The sequence below is a fragment of the Marmota flaviventris genome, chromosome 2 (assembly GCF_047511675.1).
Source record: "Marmota flaviventris isolate mMarFla1 chromosome 2, mMarFla1.hap1, whole genome shotgun sequence".
NCBI lineage: Eukaryota > Metazoa > Chordata > Mammalia > Rodentia > Sciuridae > Marmota > Marmota flaviventris.
The window spans coordinates 11,763,303-11,783,227 of record NC_092499.1 but is presented as its reverse complement, the minus strand read 5'-3'; the positions used below and the strand labels follow the sequence as shown (position 1 = coordinate 11,783,227).

The following is a 19,925-nucleotide window of genomic DNA, read 5'->3' as shown; positions in this document are numbered from 1 at the left end:
GCATGGGAGTATGCACATCTCCTACCACCACGCATATGGCTCCGGTAGAGCGAATTCAGAACCAGCTCTGGAGTCGGACACCTGGGACTAAATGAAAATTGCTTGCATGCGGTGTAGATTTGGGCAAATAACTTAATCTCTCTGTGCTTCATGTCTTCATGTGTAAAATAGGGATAGTAAAAACAGGACCTACCCCCATGAACTAAGAAAATCAAGTAAGATAATATGTCTTCAGAGTTTGGGACGCTGCCCAACAGGGAGTGCTCTGTGTCACCTGCAAACAGCTGCTATTGCTGCTGCTCCTTCAGCTTCTATTGACCCCATGGTCCCTACCCACTGTATGATACCCCATTGAAGACAGGTGTTGGTCTGCCCAGAAGCCCAGCCTGGGGCCTGGGGCACAGGGTAAGGGTGGGGAGGAGAATAGTCTCCTGGAAGTACTAGTACAGATGCCCCCACCTTATGATGGGGTTACACCTGAAATCAAGACGATGATAAGCCAGATGTGTGTTCAACACACCTGCCATCCACACACACCCCATTTAGCCACCCGGCACTCGGCAGAGCCTCCCTTATTTCCCCTTCTGATCACGGTGGACCGGGAGCTGCCCAGTATCCTAAAGCAGTATCAGATGAATATTCCAAGCCCAGAAAAGATCAAAATTCAAAACTCCAAGGATCATTTCTACCAAATGTGATCGCTTTCACACCATGGCAAAGTAGAACCAAGTTGGCACCTGTACTCGTAAAATGGGTGTGTGCCCTGGGGTATGCATGCCGGAGTACCCCCACCCCCACCACCAGCACAGTAGCTCCTCCAGGGGTCAAGTGAATGAATCTTCAAATGACAAATGCTCCTCGTTTGAGGCCCAGTAATAATGAGCTTGCCAATGTGAGTCACCCACACCTGGTTCATCGTCTGTTCCTCCTACACACCCCTACAATTCCAGAGCCACAGCGTCAACCATGCTGAAAATTCAGCCATTCAACAAACATCAATTGGGTGCATGGCAACCTACTGACTCATGAGCCGGAAGGGGGTAAAATATTAGTGGCTAGACAGGGGTGGCAGGTGTCTTGACCTTATTGGACACATATTTCTTAAGTGCTTGTCTAGTCTCATCTTGAGCAAACTATACTTATGAGACCTTGTTTATGAATTAATGAGGGCCAGCTAATATTTCAGGAGACTGCAGTTTGCTATTTTAGTTAAAAGCCCTTCAGGCTTGACAAATGAGGACCTAGTCTTCTTTGGGTTGGGCTAACTCTTAGGCTAGTTAAAAATCTTTCTGTATCTTTAAAAAGGGGAGGCATCCTGTCAAATGGGCCCTGAAACATAGGCTGAAGGCGCGTGAAGTCCCACCCACTTTCTGTGACGCCTTATGTCCCGGCTTCTGATTGCTCACTTCCGACGTCAATCGCAGGGCGTGTGTCTTGCTGGGACACAGTGGCGGTCTAACCTTTGCTTTGCGGAGCGGTCGGGTGTATTCTCCGCACGCCCCCCACGCCCTCGAGGCCCCCGCCGCCCGACCCAACGGTGGAGCCGACCAACGCCTCCCGCGGCACCCTCCCGCACCGCATCGCTCCTCGCTGGGGCGGGACGTGGCCCGACGGCGCCGGTCACTATGGTCAGTGTTCAGGGGGGAAACGGGAAAGGGTGCGGGGGCGGGGTCGCCGCCTCCAGAGCGCATGTGCACTCGCGAGACTGGGGTCGGCGCGAGGGTCATTCTCCAGCGCTGTCCCCGCGGCGTTCCCACCCCCGGGAATACTAAATCGGAACGGGTACTGGGGTCCCGGTACGCGTCCCGCTGTTCCCTAGGGATGCCCAGCAGAAGGGCCCCAGCTGGGCCGAGGTCCCCGGGCTGGCACATCGGCCCCAGGTGGCCCATGAAGTCGCGAGGTAGGCGCCCCGACAGGAGCAGGGGTGGTGTGTGGAGTGGGGATGGGGGCGGGCTCCAGGGCTATGTTTGTCCCCTCTTTGTTAAGTAGCCCTCCCGCCCGAGGCTCACAGCCCCACCCACCGAGGGCTCGGCCATCAAAACCCACTCCTCTCCTGCCGCTCTGCCTCTGCCCCAGGAATGGACTTAGGGCTGACACGGGTGGCCAGGTCCAGGTGCTTGTCCCTGTGGGTGGCTGGACTTTCGCTCAGATGTCAACAGGTCTTTGTAATTAGGAGAGGCTGCCTCAAGTTGGGAGGCATGAGTTAGGGGAAAGCCGACTAGAAGAACCCCTGAGCAGAGTCCTGTCTGCACAGAAAGAGCCCCAGGAGAGGCCAGACCAGGGCTTGAGCATGTGGGGACACAGGCCAGGCAGGAGGGGCTGCTTTCCCACTGGGATGGGACTTGGGTGGAAGCTTCTGGGCTCCTGGTCCCGTGCTCTTGGTGTAACCCAGCAGCACAACTTCCAGGTGGCCATGGGACTGGGCATTTTGGCCACCCAGAGCACCTCAGCCCTGCGCAGGGGCTGGGGGCCGGGTCGGGGAGCTCACCTCCACCCCTTGGGAAGCCAGAGGCTTGGGCCAGGAGCTTTGCATATCCCTGACTGGGCACTGCTGAGAGGGCTCCAGGAAGGGAAGCCTGGGCAGCCCTGGACTCAGCTGCCGCCTTTCTGCAGAAGCGAGTCCTGGAAACAGGTGTGCACGAGGTGCCGGGTCCTTTGTGCTCGGCCTCCTTCTTCCCATGTTGGGCGGAAAGCAGGTCACCTCTGTAGGAAGCTGCGGGGCTGGGGCGGGGGCCAAAACCTGCTCATGGCCAGGCGTGCTCTGAGGGTGTGTGGGCAGCCAGGGCACCTGAGCCCGGCTCTCCCAGACTCGCTGGCCTCATGCTGGGCGTGGCTGGGGGCCTCTGGGGCATCCGGAAGCACCAATTTCCTGCTTCTTCCTGGTGCCCAAGAGTTTCCCTGCTGGTCCTGGAAGGTGGCTCAGGTGTTTTTGCATTACCCACCAGGGACTGGCAGGAGCTGAGGTGATGGCTGGGCCACCTGGCAGCTGGAGGCTGGCATGCCCTCTGGCCACCACAGGGTAGCAGAGTACACAGGGGCAGTAGGGGCCGGGCCTCAAGTTCTGACCTTTTTGCTGTGCAGACTCCTCTCCCATCTGCTCCGGACTCAGGGGACCAGAAGTTAGAGGGCAGCTGGGGACCTGAGCACCTAGGCCTGACCCTTACCCTTGGGGGTGAGGGTGCCTTGGAGGGGATGAAGTGCCTAATCCCACAGGACGCCTGCCTGGGAGTCACGGTGGTGGCAGTGTTTAGGAACAGTACTGGAGGCTGTTCAGGTTTGCTCTCTTTTGTTCTCCTGGCATTTTATTGAGCACCTACTCTGTGCCAGGCACCATGTTGGGCCCTGAGCTAGGTGGTGGGTTTACAGTGTTTGAGCCTGGTGGGGGTGGTGGTTAAAAGAGAATGTCCTTAGAAAAGATAGCTTCTTTGCTTTTTGCTTTCCAGGCCAAAGTCACTGGGCGAAGCCTGAGGCAAGGTCCTGGGTAGAAGCCATGAAGCCTCTTGGCAGGACGGGGGCTGCCACTGGCAGGGTCTGCAAATAGCGAGGGGTCTCGTGCTCCCTGAGGGTGCATTTTGTTCCTGATAAGTGAGGGGATGTTGGATGTGAACAGTGAGCCCAAAGGTCTCTCTGTGCGCCATCTCTGGGCGGGTGCTAGGCAGGAGTGAGAGAGACAAGAGCTGGTCCTCTTGGAGCTCGCTGCCCGTAGGCCAGGTGGGCTGGACCCAGGCAGTCCTGAGCCAGTGACATGGCTGAGAGGGGGCTTTGCGGGCACAGCGAGAGGTCAGTGCACTCTGGGAGAGTTGGGAAAAGCTTCACCGAGGAGGTCTTTTGAGTGGGGCGTTGGAGGATGCGTAGGAGTGTTTAGGAAGCGTCTGGTCCAGGCAGGGGCTGAGGGGTGCGCAGCCTCTGTAGGCCAGGGACCGGACGGGGAGCAAGGCCAGGAGGGAGTGGAAACCTGCTGGGGCCAGGCCGGCTGTGGAGGGCCTCCTGCTGTGCCGTGGAGCCTCCCTATTGCAGCGGGACCAGAGCATTTTTGACAAGTAAGAGGTGGTTGGTGTGGGTGGTCTCTGCAGTGAGTGGACGCAGGTGGCAGGGGCCAGTCCACGACCCGCTGGCCCGGTTCGCTCTATGCCTTAGTTTGCTGGGCTGCTGTAACACAGCGCCACACACTGGGTGTGCAGAACAATGGCGATTCCTCTCTCAGTTCCGGAGGCTGGAAGTCCCAGATCAAGTGTGTGCAGGGCCACACTCCCTCTGAGGACACTAGGGAGGCGTCTGTGCCAGGAGCCTCCCTGAGCTCCTGGTGGTTCCTTGGCTGTGGCAACCAAACCCCGTCTCCACATTCCTGTGCGGGCGTTTCTGGGTCCACATTTCCCCTTTTCACAAGGTCACCAGTCATAGGATGAGGGACCCACCCCACTCCAGTGTGACCTCATCTTAACATCACAGCTTCAAGGACCCTGTTCCCAAGTTAGGTTGCATTCGGGGGTCTGGGAGCTGGGACTTCAGCATAGCAATTCTGGGGGCACAACCAACTCATTTGGGTTGTCACAGTGTGTCGGATGCTGGGGATCCGGCAGTGACAGGTGGAGTCCCAATGGTCATTATGTGAAAGATTTTAAATCTCAAGGTTAAAGAGTGATCTTCTGTTTTAGTTAGCTTTGGCATCATCCCGACCAAAAGACCTGGTGGGAACAACTTAGAGAGGAGAAGTTTATTTGGGGCTTACAGTTCCGGAGGTCTCAGTCCACAGATGGTCCAGTCGTTGGTCTGTGCCCAAGGGGAGGCAGCACATCATGGGGGAGGGCCCAGGGGAGGAGAGCTGCTTGCTCCTGGCAGTTGGAAACAGAGAGAGAGAGAAGGGGCTGCAGGACAGATGCACCTTTCCAGGGTGTCCCCCCCCCAGTGACCCACCTCCTCCAGCCACAGCCCACCTGCCTGTGGTTACCACCCAATAATCCACTCAAGCCAGGATGGACCAATTAGGTTCTAGCTCTCAAAATAAAATCATTGTACCTCTGACTGTTCCGACATTGTTAGCAGGAACTTCTGGGGGACACCTCATATCCAAACTGCATCGTCGTGCTCGACTCCATGTCCTGCCTCCTGGACACACGGAGGCAGGAGTTGGGCCCCCAAGGCCTTGGGCAGCCATACCCTGTAGCTTTGCTGGGCTTAGACGGTGCTGCCCTCATGGAATTGGCAGTCTGTCTAGAACACAGCTGAACAAGTAAGCCCACCTATCAGATCATGCCCTGAGAAAGTAAAGCAAGATAAGGCAATAGGGGTGTGGAGAGGAGCTTCAGTCAGGTGCTCTGGGAAGGCCTCTCTAGACGTGTAAAGAGCAGAGGAGCATTCTAGGCCAAGGGAGCAGCATGTGCAAAGGCCATAAGGTAGAAATGAGTGTTTCCCATTGGAGAACAACAAAAAAGCCATCATGGCTGGAGGTTAGGGAGAGCAAGGTGAGCAAGGACCAAATGTGTCCAGAGCTGGGAGTTCATGGTCAGTTCAGGCCTTTCCTAAGTGAGGAAGCCATTGATGCTGTAGCAGAATATCATAGACTAGGTAATTATAATGGACAGGAAGCCACCTCTTCATACTTGATAGTGGCTTGGGAGGGGACATCTAAACCACAGCATTCTTCCCCCACACCCCCACACCCCATGTCCTCACATATAGAATACATTCATTCTGTCCCAGCATCCCCAGAAATATCCATGCATTCCAATCCCAACTCAGAAGACTCAAGTACAGAGTCCTGGGTGGGGCAGGTCCCTGCTGTGATCCTGTGGGTCACACAGGTGATGTGCATCCAGCACAGTGCCCGGTCAGGCTCGGGACGGACACGCCATTCCAAGAGGGAGAACGGAGGGGTAGCCAGTCCTGGTATGTTCTACACCCAGCAGCGTCGTCCTCTGCTCTGCAGGGTCAGCCCCATGTGGACAGGGCCAGGGCCCACAGCTGTGGCCACTGGAGCCACCCAGCCACACCCAGGCGAGGGCTCCACTGGACTGTGGGCTGCAGACGCCGTGCCCAGCTGTCCCTCCGGCTCCTAGCTCCTAGTTGCCTCCAAGGTCTTGAAATGCCTCAGGTCTTCTTTGTCCCACTGTCTCTGTGAATGGCACCTGGTCCTGCCAGCCATCCACACTGATCTCATCTAAAAGGGCGGCTTGGCCGAGTCCTACATTTGCTGTCCTGTGGGGACATTTCATGCTCTGCTGGCCAGGTGCAGGGTTTCCACTTCTTTAGTTATGAACTCCACCGTGGGTTGTTCGCCCTCGCGTCTCACCACCTGCCACCGCAGCCCTGGCCTCACTGCCTGGGGGCTCCTTCCTCCAGGCCCCTTCATCATGGCCCCACCTTCCACAGGGCGCTCGGGCGCGGACACAGGCGGCGGGTTCCTTGGCGCTTTATGGTGAGGATGGCCTTGCCACCCTGCTCCTCGGCACCCTCTGAGACCTCACGAGCATGGCCTACATGTCCAGGGGTCCACCGGTGTCCTGGTCATGGCCACTTAAGTAGTCTCGGAGAACCAGACTTGCCTGTGGCTCTCCTCTCCTGAGCCTCAGGAACGGCCCTCGGTGCTGCGTTCACCATCACAGAAGTGGTCCCCCGCATGCACTGTCCCAGCCGTGACCTTTCTCCAGTTCCAAGGCCACCTCCATATTTTCAGGTGTGTGTCACAGCGACAGGCCACTCCTGGTTCTGACTTTGCGTCTTGGTCCGGTTGTGCTGCTGTGACAGAGTGTCACAGCCCACGTGACTGTAATGACAGGGATTTATTTGGTGAGTGTCTGGAAGCCAGGATGTCCTGCTCGGGCGCGGGCAGCAGGCCGGGTCCTGCTGTGTGTGGACGTGGTGGAGGAGTCCCGGGGCGGAAGGGCTGGAGAGATCAAGCGGGGCATGAGTCCACTCATGGGGCAAGAGCCCTGCCTTTTAATACTGTCACAGTGGCAGTTAGAGTGCCACATGAGCCTGGGATGGGACAGACACTCTAGGATTCCCCGTCCATTAGCAGCTCTCACTGGCTGTGTGGGGACCATGTCGGGGTGAGCTGGAGGTCGGTGGGGACCGTGTCGGGGTGACCTAGAGGTCTCTGGGGACCGTGTCGGAGTGAGCCAGAGGTTGCGACATGGTCCCCACACGCCCGCGGGTGAGGCCTGGCAGGAGATAGACTCAGAGTCCGTTGGGAGGATGTTCGTGAGCCCAGGCAGCACTTGAGGGGGCAGCACCCAGCTCAGGGCTCTGCAGAGCCAGCCAGCGCTGACCTGGGCCGGGCCCAGCTGCAGGCCTAACAGAACTTCTTAGCCAAGCAACAGAGGAGGAGCATGTTGTGTGACGTCTGCGTCCTGCCCCTCAGAACCCAGGGACATGTTGCCCTGGCGAGAGGAAGTCACAGATGAGATTGAATTAAGGAGATGACACCAAGTCATCCAGGGGGTGCAGTGATGTCACAAGGGTCCTTACAAGAATAAAGAGGGCAGGGGACTTGGAGTCGGTAGACGTGATGGTGGAAGGAGGTGCCAGAGCCATGCATAGAAGGAGTGGCGCACTGGGACAGGCAGCTTCCAGGAGCTGGGAGCAGCAGAGCGGGAGAGTCCCCGGGCCTGGCAGAAGCCACTCTCCTCCCGTCTTACCTGCAGCCCAGTGAGACACACTTTAGACTCCTGACCTCCAACTGCAAGAGAAGAAAATTGTGTTGTTTTAAGTCACCAGGTTTGTCCTTGTTTGTTGTAGCAGCAACAGGAAACTCAGGCTGATTGTTGTCCTTACACCTGAGGCTTCCAAACACTCGATCGTCACCTCATCAATGAAAGCTTTGAGGACTCGGTGCATACCTGTGTCATATATCATGTCCCCAATGAGACGTTTGCAAGGGGCATTTCCTTCTAGTGCCTGGAGCAGCCCATGGCAGAGACCCCAGCCCCAGGCAGGCAGGGCCAGGACCTCCAGAACTGACCTGGACCCTCTAAGAGGGGATGGTGCCCCAGTTCTGAACCCTGTCTTGCTGGCAGGTGAGGCTGGAGTCTCCAGCCTCTTCTGGGATGTGGCTTGAGGTCAGGCTGTGAGGCCAGCTGTGGCTGCTGGAGGCAGGGCCTGGTTAAGGAGGCTGACTCAGCCCAGGGCCAGCCAGCCCTGTCCCTGCAGCCCAGGGGGAAGATGGGCTGGCCAGGAGCTGGGGGTGTGATGGTGGGGGTGGCACAGGCATGGCGGGGAGCCCGACCTCAGGTAGCCCTCAGGTGCATGCAGACAGGGATGTGGGGGAGGGGCGGCTGCCGGCAGAGGTGTGAGCCAGAGGCCTGGCTGGAGATGCTAAAGACTGTTTCCAAGCCCAGGTGCTGTCCTCCTGACTTAATTAATCAGCATCTATTTGCAAACCAGCAATTAAAGATCTGAAATCCTTTGATGTGGCCTGATGAGGTCTGGCAGAGTATAGAATGGAAACTTCTAGAAATGAACTCAGGATTCCTCTCCCCCACCCAGACCCTGTTTGGGAAGACTTTCTCTTGCTCTCTGGGGTGACAGCTTCTCCCTGATCCTCTGGGGAGCTGCCAACCCCCCAAGTCTGGGGGAGGGGAGAAGAGGGACACGTGCGGGTTCCAGGGGAGCCCAGGCTGGCTCCGCAGGGTGGCTTTTATTTGTTCCCTCGACAGACTCCTTATCCCTCCCTGTGCCAGGCCCCAGTCCCAGTGCCTATTCCCTGGTCTGATGCTGGGTGTAGGAATTGGGGCCAGAGAAGGTCGTTCTCAGAAGTTTGGAGTCTGTCCCTGTGGGGACAGGAGCAGCCCTAGGTGTCACCAAGGCCCCACTCTTGCCCTGGCCGTGCAGCTTTGGCAGGCTAGTCATCACGACCCCAGAAGGCTTCTCCCAGCGGCGTCAGTTTGTGACATCAGAGGCACTTCGGGGTGTGCCCATTACTGAGTCAGCCATGAGGCCGACAGGACACTTGCATGTGGTCAGAGGCCCAAAGTGAGAGACAAGCCGAGCGACAGCTAGGTGTCAGGGTCGGGGGCACAACTGGTGGGGTACTGGGTTTCCATTACAGAAATACGGTGCACCGCCTTCCAGCTGGGTACCCTGTGTGACACTGGCCTCCCTGGGTTGCCGGAGCGCTCACTTTGACCCAGGAAGTGTGAGCGGCCTGAGTAACACTTCCCCTTGCCGTGTTTTCATGGTGACGTGAGGGTGGATCTGGGGCAGGTTGGAGGCAGGAGTGGAGGCCCGAGGCCTTGGGAAGCTGGCAGAGCAGATTCTCCCGTGGTTTCCCTGGCCCTGGGAAAAGGCCCTTCCCCGCCCGCTGAGTTCTCAGCCCTGGAGAGACCTGGCTCTGGGAAGCCAGTCCATCTTGACTGGACTTGACCTTGACTTAGCTGGGCTGCAGCGTGAGCTTTGCCGGAGGCCGTGTGGGGAGATGTCTGCTGCATGACCCCAGATCTCCAGATCCTTCTGGCACCTCTCGACCTCCCCCTGCTGCCAGCGGGGGCCTCCTCATCACGGGCTTTTCCCTAGATATGAGCCTGGCCGGGTGGAGGGGCCTGGGTGCTCTCACCTGTGTGTGTGACAGTGGCCTTGGCAGGGGCTGGATGTACAGGAATGTTTGAGCGAATGTCCAGGCAGGATGGAGGCGCAGGTTGGAGGTTTTATGTTTTACAAAATGGGTCAGTCTGCGGGTCACAAGTGACTTTCCTCAGAACCAGAGATACCTCTTCACCATGCTGATCCCGACCATCCCTGTCCTGGCACTGTGACAGTCCGGGTGGGCATCTAGGATGCTGGCCACGTGCCCAGGCTGGAAGCTCAGAGGCCATCCACCAGGTAATGGCCGGGTGACCCCGTCGGGTGCTTTTGAAATCATCACAGCAGTTCTACCTTCCCTGTCTTTCAGAGTGAAACATCTTTCAACCTAATATCAGAAAAATGTGACATTCTATCAATTCTTCGGGATCATCCTGAAAATAGGATCTATCAGAGGAAAATTCAGGTGAGGAGGGGACAGGGAGGCTGGGGGTGGTCCTAGATGGAATGGACTGGAGTCAGGGGTCAAGAAGGTGCTGCTTTGAAGTCTAAGAGTCTAGTTTGGGTTCCTGGGCCGATTAAAACACTCCAGATTATTCAGCAAGTAATCTATGCCTTGTTTTGTTGTTTGTTTGTTTGTTTTTTTTAAAGACATTGTTTTAAAAGCTGAGCACTATCCCAGGTGCTCAGTTCGCTCACTAAGCTTCATCACTGCTGAGGGCAGGGACTGTGCATCCCCACTTCACAGCTGGAGAAGCCAGGGCACCGTCAGAGCCTGCTCCTGAGCGGCCGAGTTGGAATTTGGACTGGGCAGCCTGATTTCCTGGGTCGTATTCAAAACCAGTGCACCAGGGGACCTCTCAGGAAAAGGAGCCTCCTGGGGGCTGTGAGGCTCCCTCTGGGGACAAGGACAGGGAGGAGCAAGGCCCCTCATCTTGGGCAGATTCCTCCACTCCTCTCACCAGGGTGGAGTGGGCTTGCTCCAGCACTGACAGGAAGTGCTGCCCACCCCCCAACCCTTCTTCTAGTTCTGTAGACCCAAGCTGCTAAGGGCTCCCTCATGGGGTAGGTGTCCTTCAGCAGCTCAGGGTGGTGGCAGTGGGTGGCTAAAGATCCACAGGCCTCCCCAGGGTGCACTGCCCGGGGCAGGAGCCAGGCACTTCCTGCCACCCCACCAGCCTTCTCAGGTGGCCCATGCTCTGAGCCTCTCATCGTTATGATGGGACCTGGGGTTCCTGACCCCTTGAAAACCACGCTTTGCTGGCAGAACCCTGACTGCGGCCCCATGGGATAGGAAAGGGGATCCAGGCCACTCGCAGCCAGGAGCAGAGTCCCATGGAGTGGCATGGCCTTCCTCTGTCCTGCAAGGAATGTCTGCAGGACTGTCCACATGGCCGTGTGCATCGAGGAGGCCCCTCCTCCCACCTGCAGCACCAGTGCCCACCGGCAGCTCCGCTGACCCCCTGGCCCACGCCTGTCTGCTGACACGAGCCACCCCCCACCTCCCGGAAGCTCTCTCTGATTGCTGCAGTTGGTGTGGATGTCCCTGCCCCAAGTCACCCCTCCTGTCACCATCACTCAGCTACCTGTCACCTCCCCTACTGCAGGCTGCCTGGGGATAGGCTAGGGTCCTCCATGCCTGACACTCAGGCCACGTCAGTGTATTTGTGCATTTGTGAATGAGCGCAGGTGGGCAGCAGGGAGCGAGTAAGTGTTACCTAGGAGGAAAGTCACTGTCACATGTTACTGCAAATGTCCTCATGTCCTTCTCTCCCGGGACCACAGGAACTCAGCAAAAGATTCACTGCAATCCGCAAGACCAAAGGGGATGGGAACTGCTTCTACCGGGCCTTGGGCTATGCCTACCTGGAGTCTCTGCTAGGCAAGAGCAGAGAGATCCTCAAGTGAGTGGGTCGTGGGGTGGTGTGTCCCTGGGTTCTCTGTGCTGGGTCGGCCCTGGCTGTCCTGGAGGGCAGCACAGGTGGCGAGTTGTTGGCGCTGGGGAGCCTGCTGCCCTCTGTGGTAGAGGCGAGGGCTGCCCAGAGCTCAGTGACCTTCCAGGAGCTTGGCAGCCCTGTGCATGCACCCCTGCACGTCTGGGTCAAGCCAGGCAAGTCACATTGGCTGGGTACTTGGTGACCTAGGCCAACAAGAGAGGAACACAGAAGAGGACGCTTACCCTGGTGTTCTGAACCACCCTGCTGGCCTGGCCCCAGTGAGTGTGACCAGGTATTCAGCTGGCCGGGTGCCTCCAAAGCTAATGCCGCAGAGGTCCTGACCTCTCCAGCCTTAGTGTCCCCATTTGGGAAGGAGGACAGTATAGTGCACTTCAGAGCTGCCATGAGCATTCAGCAGGGTGATGCTAGCCAAGCCTGTGCCAGCTCCACACGCGCTGTTCCCCTCACCCCTGTTCCTGCCGGGATGCCGGCCCTCAGCTTGTCAGTCATCATCTGAGGTACCACATGCAGACCCAGCTCCAGCCTGGGGATAGAGTTGTGAGAAAGAGACAAAAATCCCTGCCTCGTTGGGCTTGTGCCCTGTGGGAGAAGATGGAATTATGTGGGTGCCATGTTTGGTGTGCCTGGTGGCGAGGAGTGTCTTGGGGAAGAATCAGGCCCAGGGTGGCTGAGGAGCCAGGGCTGGGTGCAATGCAGAGCAGAGTTGGGGGCAGGGCACACAAGGCTTCTTGGACCTTTCTAGGGGTTGTGGCCTTCAGCTGAATGTTCTGGAGGCCACCTAGAGACTGAGCAGAGTGGGGACCTGACCTGCTGGCTCTTTGTTCAGGTGGAGGCATGGTGGGGACACAGCCCAGGAGGCATGGCTGGGGAGGGATCCAGAACAGAGATGGTGGTGTGAGGAGCATAGGGAAGGGCCGTGGAGGGAAGTGTCAATTCTAGTTTTCTGAGAAGGTGGTGTCTACAGGTTCATGCAGGACTTGAGTGTGGCCCGTGGGTGGAGACAGGGTCCAGTCGCCTCCCCGTGCTAGCCTGGAGTAGCCATTGCTGCAAAGGGCAGGCAGGGAATTGTGGAGCTCCATTTTGGTGATGCTAAGTCTGAAACATCTGGGAGCCATCGAGTGCGAGTCTCCCCAGGTACTGGGGTGTTAGGAGACCAGTATTCCGGGAACAGGCCCTGCGCCCAGTGGCCACCAGCATTTTCTTTCATAAACAAATATGGGATCAAGTCACTCCCTGTTGGAAATATATCCAGGCCTCCAGGAACCCAGGAAACCCTCCCTTGAGGCTCCCCAACCCCTTACTGCCACCTGCGTTCAGGCAAAGGGTCCATCAGGATGATGGAGCTTGCACCTGTCACACTGCCAGACATGGGCTCTGGCCCGACTCTGACCGTCCTGTCCATAGTGCCCCAGGAAGGCTGCATGTCTGCTCTGTAATTCCCTCTCCCCAGGGAGTGGTGGCCTGCTGTTGTCGTGGGGCATTAAGTGGCCGGCTCCTGTGAGTACTTAGACCCTGACGCGTGCACCGTGTCAGCTCTTTTGTCATGCTGTTGGCCCATGGCGCAGAGACCCCCACACGGATGGGGAGCTAACCCGAGGGTTTGCCCCACTCAGCGAGGCCTGCGGGTCACTCATCTCCACGTACCCCAGGCCTGGCAGAGAGGAGCCCACAGTCTTGGTGAGGAGTGAATGAGGCAGGGGCTCAGGGGTGGGTGGCCCAGGGGCAGAGGGGAGAAGGAGTGGGGGGCAGGGATCCAGGAGCAGAGCTCTGTGCTCTGGCCTTGCCGGGGACAAAATGTGTGGACCCAGAGAGCTGCAGCGGCCTCCTGGAGCGCTGCCAGTGTCCAGGCCACAGCTGGGGACAGGCAGGGGCCACCATGAGGCTGCTGCAGGTCAGACCCTCAAGTTCCCCTGGGACCTGACTGGAGGGGGTGCTGGTGGGCAGAGCAACAGCAGCCACAGCAGTAGAAAGTCCTGTCCTCACGCAGCCCTGCAGCGGAGGTCTGTAGGTGCCCATGTGTGTGCAGACGGGGCCTGAGGCCACAGCTTGATGGAGTTGGGGAGCTGTGGGCAGAATCCAGCTCTGTGTCTGTGCCCTCCCCTGCGGCACCTCCTGGTCAAATCAGGGTCTCAGGTGTGTGCGGCCCGGAAGTGACCAGGACGCCTTTGGCAGGAACGCCCACTCCTGTTTTAGCTCCCCCACCCCGAGGCTCTCCAGGCCTTGCCCAGCTCGAAGCTTCTCCAGCAGTGGCAGGCTCTTGTGACGCCTTCTGCTTCCCAGGTCCTTGTCAGCTTTCCCAGGGGACAGGCAGCTGGGCTGGAGAACTGAGCATGGCAAGGGGCCACGTGTGCCCCTCACTCGGTCCCTGCGTGGCACGCAGCCCTTCCCCCACAGCCTGCGGTTCCTTGGTTCTGCTTGTCCTTGTCCCTGCTGTCAGCTCTGTGTGTCTTGGAGCCAGGGGTCAGGCAGGGGCTCCTTGTTCTGCCCCCGCCAGCATCATGGCAGGTGCCAGGCAGGCTCAGTGTGAGAGGCTCCGCAAAGGAGCAGAACTCAGAGCAAGACCATGGACGGTGACCGGTGACGGGGTCCTGGCAAGGGTTTAATAGCTGTAGGGTGGGGGTGGGGCGGGGCCCCATCCGTGGAGTTGGCCGATTTCTGTGGTGTAAATACCAGCAAAGAGTTGGGAAGAAACCAAGGTACCACACACGGTAGTCCCTACGGTGTGCCCACCAGACACAGTAGGCCTGTGACCTCATGAGTATAGGTGACACCAGATAATTAGAGAATGATGACCTTTGAGTATTTGTCCTCTTTGTTTTTTAGTATGTGGTGTTTCATCGTAAGTTTATACCGTTTGGATTTTAATAATGACCATGTGAACACCTGGCTGCAAACTCAGCCCTCTCGAGTGGGTGTACACCAGCTCTGGCAGCCCCTCAGGCGTGTCCTGCAGAGGGTCGCAGGGGCTTCAGGAGGAACGTGCCAGTGGGGAATGGCAGTGGGGGCCCGTGGCTTGCTGTTGGGTTGCCTGTGAGGTGCCAAGGGACATACGTGTGGGGGTCTGTGTGCTATGGGCAGAGCAGGAGCATTCCATGAGAGAAGCGTGTTGGTCACTCCAGAGATCCCCATGGAGGGGGCGGGGCAAGTGCAGGTTGCATGGAAGTGAGAAGGTGGGGCCACAGGGACAAGGAGGAGGACAGCAGGCCTCTGAGAGAGGGGGACGAGTCCCTCACCTCCTCCACTGCAGCACGGTAGATGACTCCCGGGTGGTCACGTGGGGACAGGAGATGGTCAGTGTGGAGTGCTTGGAGAGGTGGACAGGTGCTCTTCCTGTACCCCCTCGGTGTGTGTGGGGTTGGCATGGGCTGAGCAGTGGTCATTCATGGTGGCACCCTGTGTTCTCCCGTAATCACCCAGTCTACTGGCCTTCAGGTTCAAAGAGCGTGTCCTACAGACTCCAAGTGACCTTCTGGCTGCCGGCTTTGAGGAGCACAAGTTCCGAAACTTCTTCAATGCTGTGAGTTCACCAGGGCCACACTGCAGGGGAGCCAGGGCCCTCCACACTGTGGAGCGGGCAGGAGTGCCCTGCTGAGCCCTGGGCCTGCAGCTCTGCACCTGCAGCTCTGCACCTGGGACCTCTGTCTCCTCCCATCTGGGCCTAGGGAGGTTCAGGATTGCTCCTGCTGGTGGCATGTGTGGGCACAGGGGGCCTAGTGCCCTGCCCTCCTTGCTGTCCCCATCTACTAGTAAAGGGGCAGCTTCCAGGACTCCTAGCCCTGTGCCACGCTGAATGTGAGGTGGAGGAACCCTGCCCATGTGGTGGAGGGGCCTGTGCCTGTCCCTTGCAGCGCCTCTGGTCTGACACACTGACCCCATTGCTTGGCCTTGGCAGACTCTAAGAATGCTGTCCTACCACGGCCCGAGAATCTCAAAGTGAACCCGTAGGGAGCCCCTGGGTGGGTTCTGCTGGGTCTCCCCTGCTGACGGCCAGCGGGGTGCAGTTTTACAGTGTGGTGGAGCTGGTGGAGAGGGACGGCTCCGTGTCCAGCCTGCTCAAGGTGTTCAACGACCAGAGCTCTTCCGACCACATCGTGCAGTTCTTGCGCCTGCTCACATCAGCCTTCATCAAGAACCGAGCCGACTTCTTCCGGCACTTCATCGATGAGGAAATGGACATCAAGGACTTCTGCACTCATGTAGGTCCCCAGGGTCTCAGGCCTTGGGGACACAGCCCCGCCCCTGGGCTCTGCACTTGTCCATCTGTTGCAAACTTTAGCACCACTGTCCCTGGCCAGGGGATGGTGGGCGTCAGGTCTACACTTGCAATTCAAATTGCGCTGGGTTCGCAGCAGCACTCAGGCCTCCTGGAGCTGCCTGATCCAGGTGACTTAGGGCAAGTCACTTTCCCACCCTGGGCATTTTCCCCTGGAAAACCAGGGCTTTGGACCAGCCTGTTTACAAAATCTCAGAGTCACCTTGGCCCCCAGATATGTTTTTGGTTAACGGTGTATTTTTCTGAAGGAGGGGCCAGTATTTAACAATTGGGTAATTTTTATATGAATATCTGGATGTCTCTAAAAAATCAGAAGATCAAGCCCGAGGCCCTAACTCTTCATGGCAACAGCAGTAGGCCCTAAGTAGCAGCTGGCCTCTCTGTGGGACACATCTGCCACCTCTACTGCCTTTTTCCATGGCCTCGTCAGCATCCAGACTCAGATACTCACCCACCCACCCTCTGGCCTGTCTCCCTGAGCACTTTGGCCTGGAAGCCTTTGATGACAGGGTCCTTTCATCCCTGAATCTTTGATGACAACCTGAAAAGTTCCAGCCCCCTTTTCAGATTCCTCATTTGGAATTCCGCATCTGCAGCTCCAGTGATCTCCCACTGAGTCGCTTTCTCTAGAGCCTCAGCCTCCTCTGCAGTGAGGTCAGCTCCTACCTCACGCATGGTTGTGAGATCCTGTCCCAGCACAGAGGCTGTAACCGTGGCCCAGAGAGCCAAGGCTGAACCCACCCGTCCTCTACAGGGCCTCCCTCTTAAGCTGGTTTGTTTTTCATTTTGGCTTTGCAGGAAGTGGAGCCCATGGCCATGGAATGTGACCACATCCAGATCACAGCCCTGTCCCAGGCGCTGAACATCGCCCTGCAAGTGGAATATGTGGACGAGATGGACACCGCCCTGAACCACCACGTGTTCCCCGAGGCCGCCGTCCCTTCCGTGTACCTGCTCTATAAAACATCCCACTACAACATCCTCTATGCAGCTGATAAACATTGATTAACTTTAGGCCACGCAGTGGAACCTTCACCTCACGGGACTGCACTCTAAATGGAACATGCCGGCTTTTCAGTTTTTTAAGCGATTTGGACTCTAACTAGAACATGTACAGCCTTTTGGGCAGAGCCATGGGAATGAGGCCTGCCCACTATGGATGGTGGTAACTTCGTGTATTTTTTGTATTTATTTTATGAAGGATCAAATACCTTCTAACTCTGGGCCAGAAAGCTAGGATCCCTGGCTCCGCATGCCAGCCAGTAACCGTGAGACCCTGTGTGGGTCACCTGCCCTCTTTGGACCTGTTTGTTCATCTGGAGGAGGTTCCTGCCAGTGTGGACATTCTGTTGTGTAAAAACGAGGAACTCGTGTTTCTCCTTGCCAGGTCCAGGAGGCAAACCTCAAGTCAGCTATTGACTTGGTGATTGACCTGAAGCTGTCAAGGTCAGTCCAGTCTTGTCAGGCTGGGCTTGCTGGATGGCTGACTGAAGGTGAGGGCTTCCTTGTGGTTCCTTCCATTCATGATGGGCCTGTTTTCCCACCCTTCACTTACAGAGAGACTTTTATACCAAAGTCCAGCAAAGGGCCTTTAGCCTTCAGAATGAAACTCAGGTTGTTGGAGTCCCTCTACCTCTCAGGGGAGAACAGCCTGGCTTTTAAAGACTAGATGAAGTCTAGGGTCTGCACCCAAATCTGTGTGTACATGGCTGGGACTAGGAAGCCGCAAGTGTCCTGCCAGCCCCAGTAAGTCCTAGATTACATCAAGGAAGGGGAGCTTGCAGCTGTGGACTCCAGATGAACAGTCATTTTGCAAGGCAGTCTTTGGCTCCTTCCTCCCACCCGTTTTCTTTATGGCCTGACCAGGGGTTGGTGGGAGAGAACAGAAGAGCAGCTGTGGACGCTGGCAGGAGATTTCCTTGGTGAAGATGGCCTGGCAGCCCTGGCTAGCAGCTTCTTCACTCGTCCACCTGGACATGCCCCCCACTTAGGAAGCTCCTCGCCCTGCTGCCCCAGGACCCCTATGAGTCCCCCCCCCAGACTGGCAGGCAACGCCCCAGCAGTGGAGCATAATGACACTGGCTGGTTTGTGGTGCTGCCAACCACCTGTTTGCTGCAGGATTACAGGGAGACAGAGGGTGTAGAATCACCTTCTGGGGTCCCTATTTAATCGAAGGCCATTTTCTCACAGGTTTCATTGTGCAGGGATTTGTTAGAATCTATTGGTGCTACTGAGGGAGTCTGCTGACAGTCTACGCAGGACTGGGCAGCAGACTCCTAAGTCTTGACACAATCGTCACATTTGTATCACTCTTGCCTTGATGAAAGCCAGCAGCATTCTCAGAGTTGGGGTGCTTTAGTTCCAAGTGGGCCCTGGTTCCCACTGTCCTTCATTGGCATTTGGACTCACGGGCTCAAGCTAAGTGATTATGTCCCTCTTTCACAGGATGCCACCTGACTGTCATCTCTATATTTGTTGTAACCCACCCTGCTCTGGGTAGGACAAGTACCCAAGACAAGTACTACAAGACTCGGTGTATCTTCTGGTATCATCTGCCAGACAAGATCCCAGGGTGTCCTTTTCCACACTGAAGGGCATGAACACACGATGCTGGCTAATACCCAGGCCGCTCCAGGGGGTTGTGAGATGGGTCCTGGGCACTCCAGCTGAGCTCTTAAGCACAGCAGAAGCCAGCCGTAGCTACCAATTCACTGCTTTTGTGGCTGTGATATTCTGTGTGGCTCACCTGACCTTGGTTTCCAGGCCAAGGTCAGGTGAGCTGCACAGAGCTGCACTGGGCCCTTTTCTAGGAGAGAATCAGCCAGTTAGGATCAGGATGCCCACAGTCTGGCAGAAGCAGGTCATGTCATCTCCGTGGTCGTATCCTCTGGTTTTCTCCTTTTACATAAACTCACCGGCCAAATTCAAACCACCTGCCCTCATTGCCTCCACATCTTCCCTCAGACCTTTGTCTCAGGGAAAGAACTGGGGAGGAAGAGGCGTGGCAAGACTCAGGAAGCCATGTGGTCACCTGGTTTGTCTGAATGGTGTCAGGTTGGCACCCCCACTTCCTGGGTGACCTGCTGTCCCCACAGAGCCGCCTCTTTCCAGACCAAATGCTGGAAGGAAGTTGCTTTTAGGGTGTGAATTACAACTGCATGTGTATGCTTTTTTTCCAGAGGAAATAATTGAAGGGAACTATTTAGCAACAGGAGGAGCAGTGTGCGTGCTTTGGGCTGGTTTCCCATTTTAAGCACAAATGAAAGGGCTCTAAAACCTGACACCTGGGTTCAAATCCCAGCTGTGCCTCTCATCACTTGTGTTGTTTGATCAAGTCTCTTCACCTCTCTGAGCTCATCCTCACATTTGCAAGAGAGACAGCAGGTATCACAGTGGTGAAATCACGTATATGAAAACATGTCACACCTGACCTGTCGGTGCTCTACCCATGGGACACAGGGAGCAGAGCACTGCTAGATGGGGAAACCTGCCACCTTGGTAGTGACTGTGGCTTCCCCAACAGTAGGAACATCAGGGGAACCATCAGACAAGTCTAAGCCAACACGCTGCCACCATGAGCAGTAGTGGGAGGCAGGGGCTGTGGCCCAGTGAATGCTCAGAGGTCATACCCTGCTGCTTCCCTGGGCAGCCAGTGAAAAGTTTCCTAACATTAAAATGTTTTCCATAAACAACTTTTGTCCCAGCTTCTTTATTTTGAGTACCTGGCATGTCCCCAAGGGCTATACCACCCTGCTACAGGGCTCTGTATTGGAGTGAACTATGCAGGAGGAATGTTCCTTATTTAATGGGTGGTCCAGGACACTCGGGAGGCTCTGCCCACATGATCTCTCCCAAACCTCTCCACACCAGCTGAGAGAACAGCCTGGAAAGCTGGCTCTCTCAAGAATCTATGTCTGGCCTATGACAATGGCCTTAGGCCTCCCATGGCCCAGGTGCTCCTCAGGCACCTTAAACCTGCTTATTGACCCCACTGTGTCTGCCTCATTTGGAGAGTGGAGTTCCCCTGCTCTCTGACACATGTCAGGAGATGACCTCCCACAAAGGGGCGCTTTCTCCTCCTGCTCAGGTCACCAGTTGACACTGGGAGCCAGGAAGGTGTATTCCCTGGTGACACTGCTGTTTCCCAAGAAAAAAGGAGTTTTCTGAACCTGCCCTG

At 56.8% G+C, this 19,925-nt stretch overlaps 1 protein-coding gene across 1 annotated transcript; it reads left to right on the top strand.

Moving 5' to 3' along the window:
• The first annotated feature begins 1,439 nt into the window (after nt 1-1,439).
• On the top strand, nt 1,440-19,440 carry Otub2 (OTU deubiquitinase, ubiquitin aldehyde binding 2). The gene is made up of 6 exons (XM_027931691.3): nt 1,440-1,628; nt 9,887-9,982; nt 11,302-11,420; nt 14,907-14,991; nt 15,476-15,670; nt 16,546-19,440. The coding sequence occupies exons 1-6, from the start codon at nt 1,626-1,628 to the stop codon at nt 16,750-16,752; spliced, it is 705 nt and encodes a 234-aa protein (XP_027787492.3). The 5' UTR covers nt 1,440-1,625; the 3' UTR covers nt 16,753-19,440.
• The last annotated feature ends 485 nt before the right edge of the window (nt 19,441-19,925 follow it).